Source organism: Cyprinodon variegatus, unplaced genomic scaffold (assembly GCF_000732505.1).
Source record: "Cyprinodon variegatus isolate N-32 unplaced genomic scaffold, C_variegatus-1.0 Scaffold770, whole genome shotgun sequence".
Lineage (NCBI taxonomy): Eukaryota > Metazoa > Chordata > Actinopteri > Cyprinodontiformes > Cyprinodontidae > Cyprinodon > Cyprinodon variegatus.
In genome coordinates, this window is record NW_015151223.1 from 276,758 (window position 1) to 281,464 (window position 4,707).

At 37.5% G+C, this 4,707-nt stretch overlaps 1 protein-coding gene across 1 annotated transcript; it reads left to right on the forward strand.

Moving 5' to 3' along the window:
- The first annotated feature begins 1,041 nt into the window (after positions 1 to 1,041).
- On the forward strand, positions 1,042 to 2,727 carry myct1 (myc target 1). Its single transcript, XM_015395972.1, has 2 exons — positions 1,042 to 1,168; positions 2,003 to 2,727. The coding sequence occupies exons 1-2, from the start codon at positions 1,114 to 1,116 to the stop codon at positions 2,500 to 2,502; spliced, it is 555 nt and encodes a 184-aa protein (XP_015251458.1). The 5' UTR covers positions 1,042 to 1,113; the 3' UTR covers positions 2,503 to 2,727.
- The last annotated feature ends 1,980 nt before the right edge of the window (positions 2,728 to 4,707 follow it).

Here is a 4,707-nt window from a genome sequence, read left to right on the forward strand (position 1 = left end):
TTGTCAGGCAGAAATTTATTTATACGCCCTTAGGGTGTAAGAGGTTAATAACTTTTGGTTTCATATGTGCTCTTGTAACATTTTTATTTTATGAGATTTGTTTTTTCTCATTTGATGAGCTCCTAATCTCATACAAGTAAGGATCTTTGTCACAAAAGCTTGAGCAAGAGGAGCTTATTCATAATTCTGTTTATTTGCACACATAAACAGTGTATTTCAAAATGAAATGCAAAACGTATGCCTTAGATTCAATGCAAATCAAATATCTATAGTTCATTTTTAATAGTCAGTTGAACTCATTTAAGGTCACTCAGAATGTAGAATACTCACAGGTGCAGTTTAATTTCAATGACTTGATTGCCACCTACTGGACAACTCTATAACATGCCTTTAGTGAAATCAAGACTTCCCCATTAAAAGCCCTAAACCTTAGGAAATAAGTGTAACAGTTGGGATGAAAGCTCCTGCTTTAAACCTAATGTTAAAAACATGAAAATGATTCACTGGAGAATGTTTCTAGAGAAGAAAGAAAGATTTTGCAGCTGCTCAACTCAAGAAGGTTTGCAATGTTCTCAGTCTGAGAGCAAAGGAGCAGTGGGAACACAGCAACAATTGAAGGAAATCCCCACAGAGACCTAAGATGGATACTTTAAAGGTGGTGTATTGGTTTGGCAGAGTTTTATGGGTCTGCTTCTCCTGAAACTGTCAGGAAACTTCAGCACTTGGAATAATTTCCGAGACGTCTTACATTGGGAAAACGTTATATTCTAGATGCATCTTGTTCACTTTTGCTCAACCAAAACTTTTTGCATAAATAGGGTGCATTCTATATTGTGTAAGCAGGATCTACTTTCATGAAAGGGTTTTGGTTATAAGGTATAAATCCTAAGGAAATGATGCAAAAGGAAACAACACTGCTTCCCAGTGTTATGTCCCACAAAGATAAGCAACGCATTTACTAAATTTAAAGCCGGGGAGGGGAAGGAAGCATGACAGCAAGGTTTCCGCCACAGTGAACACTGTGGGGATAGTGGGGCCAGACTTGGAAAAAGGCTTAGTTTTTCTACGTGTGTGCATCACTGTGGAGCTCAAACAAAAAACTCATGCTGGAAAATGGCCCAAAATGAAACAGATCCATTTTTGGAAATATTAAAATCATTCAATCTCGGTAAGTGGATCTTAACTTGTTTTTTGCAGGGATCTTTGTATTATATATATATATTTTTAACCAAAATTTCCTTATTTGCATATTTAGTAGGATTAAATGTGAATGTAGAGGGAGCAGTTGTAGTTTTATGCAATTTAAAGCACAGACTGAGGGCTCTAAGAGAAAAATAATTGATCAAATTTAATCAAATTATTAGGATAACAAGCAGGTTTCTTTCTTTTTTTTTTTTTAACCAATTAATTCCTATTTTCCTGGTTTTCAGGTAAATGCACATAAGAAGGGATTTAAATTCTAACTAGAAAACAAAACATGTTTCCATCAATATAACTATTACATTATATGACAACTTATATTATGAATCTGTTTCTGTGTCATTCGGTAGCATCTTTTATTTCTAAGAAACTAGCATAATTTTTAAACCAGTTACCATAGAACATCTTAAATTTCAAAAAACTTAATGATGATCTACAGCGATATATTTCCTGTTTTGCTGTAGCAGCCTTGTCAGTTTATTCTTCTGCAGAGTAGAACTGCAGCATAAAGCCTGTGAACCCACACAGTGCATGATATAAGATCTTATATAAAAGTAGCCATTTTCAGCAGTGTGTGGCAACAATAAGTCAATACGCTTAAATCAATCCTGCAACACTTGTCTTCCTGTTTTTCTCCATGGCTGAAGGTTTAAAGTGTAGTTGAAATCTCCATCTGGGGCTATAATTCCCCCCATTTGCAGAGCAACACAATACAGCCGTCCTCCCACTCTACTAAACATTTCTATTTGATCCATCTGTGCCTCCCCCTCTGAGTCTTTGTATTGTTTTTTTCTTTATCCAGATGATATGATTCTAGCCTTCTGTTTGTCTATGCTCGTGGGCCTGCTGCTGGGAGCTTTGGTCTACGTTCTGCTGACTTGGGCGTCAAGACGCCGGGCTACTGCCAGGATCACAAGACGCTCCAAAAAGAAACCTCGAAATTCCCAACGTGACCCCACAGGAAGCCAGTTTGGCCTTTACCGAAGCACTTTCCTGAGTGTTTATAGACAGCCCTCTCTAGAGCCAGTGGGCCCATTGGGGAGTAAACCTGGAGCAGAGACGTCCACCTTTCGGCCGTTGCCTAAAAAGAGCAGATCTAGCCTAGGCATGGGGGATGATACGCAGGTAACCATGTCAGAGGACACAGTGGCTTTGGACTCTTCGGATTCAGCTTCCCTTGTCCCAAACAAGAGAAATTCCTTTTGGCTGGGCGGCAACGGACTTAAAGGATTCCTTCCTTCAAATACCCCCCCTCCTGCATATGACAGTGTTATTCATGCCTTTCAGGAGACATGCACTTAAAGCTGTTGAGATCATGGGAACTGAACTTTTTTTGCTCCACCATGTCTTTACTGAATCTGTTGCACAAACTCCAGTTTAACTTTTTTTGGTGATCACTACAACTGAAGTGATTTTTTTTGAAAAATATGATCTTAAAAGTCTTCCCACTTTTGTTAAAATGCCACCTTTTAATGATGGAAAAAATACCGTCATAATGCTAATTTCTAAACTTTCTTTCACATACAATGTGACATTTATTGTGTTCAATTTGACAGAAATACAAGAAGATTTGATTTAAAAAAAATAAAAAAAAAAAAAACATTCATTTATTGTAAGGGTTTGGTTTTAAGGTTTTTGTGAGGACCCAAAAACAGAAGCTGAGAGGCAGGAGTGAGATCTTTGAAGGTTTAATTAAGGATGACAGGCAGCCAAGCAGTAAAAATCCAACTTAAGAATTAAACACAAACCAGGACCATGGAGACATCAGGGGAAACAATCATGAGGACCCAGGGTAGGATGAAGTAAGACGAGGAACCAGCAAAGAGGGACTGCAGAGGGAGCGTATTTATGGCTGACTGAACAAAGGCAGGACTAACGAGCTGATAAGAAGCAGGTGTGACTAGAGCTGATGAGGAAGCCAAGGGAAAAGAAAACACTTAATTTAAATGAATCCAGACACACCAATAAAGCTAGAAAACAAGAAAAAACCTGGATGAACTTGAAACTGAAAACTTAGAGAAAAAAAACCAGAACAAAGATCGTTACATTTATTTCAGCTTTAATTCTTCTGTGGTAGGAGTCTATCACCAATAAGGTTGTCCCTTTTAAGCAAACTGAACTGTTTTTCCAGTTCCTCAAATTTCTGGTCTTGTTTTGCAGCTTCTCTGATCCAGTAGTCCTCCTTGGCTTTTTGTTGTCCAATATGGGTTCTGAGAAGATTAGCCAAGTTGGTTAAAGTTGGTTCACTCCCCTCTTCTTCTATGTCACATACTCCACCAACAGCTCCATTTTCCTCAGCAGTCTCTTTTTCATCTGGCTCAAAACTTGGTCCTCTTGTTCTTCCTCTTCCCCTTCCAGGCATTTCTGGCAACTGTTCCTCTCAGAGAAGATGGACAGAGAGAAAAAAAAAAACTAAAAGTTGTCAATTCAAAATTTTGTAGAGGTAAGGGGAAGAAAAAAAATAAATAAACCAATGGACTTAACTGATTGGATCCCACTTCTGACACCAACTGTGAGGGACCAAACTTAAATAAGGACAAAAGGTGTTCAAAATTTGAAAAAGTGCTTCCATTTAATTGTGTAAAAATGGTTAACAAAGGCTCAAAAGCAATACAAAACTTAAATACAAAATAACATGAATCTGGGCCCAACTTAACTGAGGTCAACTGAGGATCCAACTCAAACAAAAAACTGACCTGCAAACAAAGAACTAAAGGCTGCTTAAAAAGGGAAGGAGTAACCCAAGTCGACAAAATGAGGGAGACACAACATAACAAAAGAACCAATAAATACAAAATTAACCATTCTATAAAACAAATAAAGCAAAACTAACTTACTTAACAGAAACAATAAGTGAGTATTTAAGCAACAAACTAATTGAAAACTTCTTGAAACAAGTCTCCCCCGTCAGTCTTTCAAAGATGGTACGCTCCAGATTTCCTTCTCCAGCTGGTTTGTATCAGCAGCACCTCAAACAAAAGAACAAGTGTAAATAAACCAGACAGACATTAACTAAAGTGTGCACCCATTAGAAAATACCTGTCTAAAATAACCAACTTAAACATAAATTGTAATATAATATAAAGCAAGAAAAGAAAATACTAACATGATGTGGTGGTGGGAGGATCATCCACCACAAAGGTCTTAATGATTTGTCCCCTGTAATATCACACTGGTTTAACATTTTCTATACACCTCTCCTCAGATTTTTTTGTTAAATTTAGTTCTGGATTGAAGCTAGATCACATGGAAACGTTAATCTTTCCCTGATGAAATATTCCTTTGGTTGATTGGAGATATGTTTGGACTCACTGGGATTATAGAAATTAAAATCTCCCTTCATCTTTAGGTTTCATGCACACAGCTTAATATCTTGAGTTAGTTCTGTCTTTTGGAAAGTTATTCCAGATCATAATGTTGCCACTACTGTGTTTTACGCTGGGTATGGTGTTCTTTGTAACTATCTAGTGGAGTTGTTGTGTGAAATTTGCCTTTTAGGCCTGTGGA

What these genes read in the sequence shown, in the direction of transcription:
- myct1 (XM_015395972.1), top strand. Translation starts at nt 1,114, where the DNA reads ATGGCCCAAAATGAAACAGATCCATTTTTGGAAATATTAAAATCATTC. An exon ending in ATTAAAATCATTCAATCTCG is followed by an intron (nt 1,169 to 2,002) that starts GTAAGTGGATCT and finishes TTCTTTATCCAG; the next exon opens with ATGATATGATTCTAGCCTTC.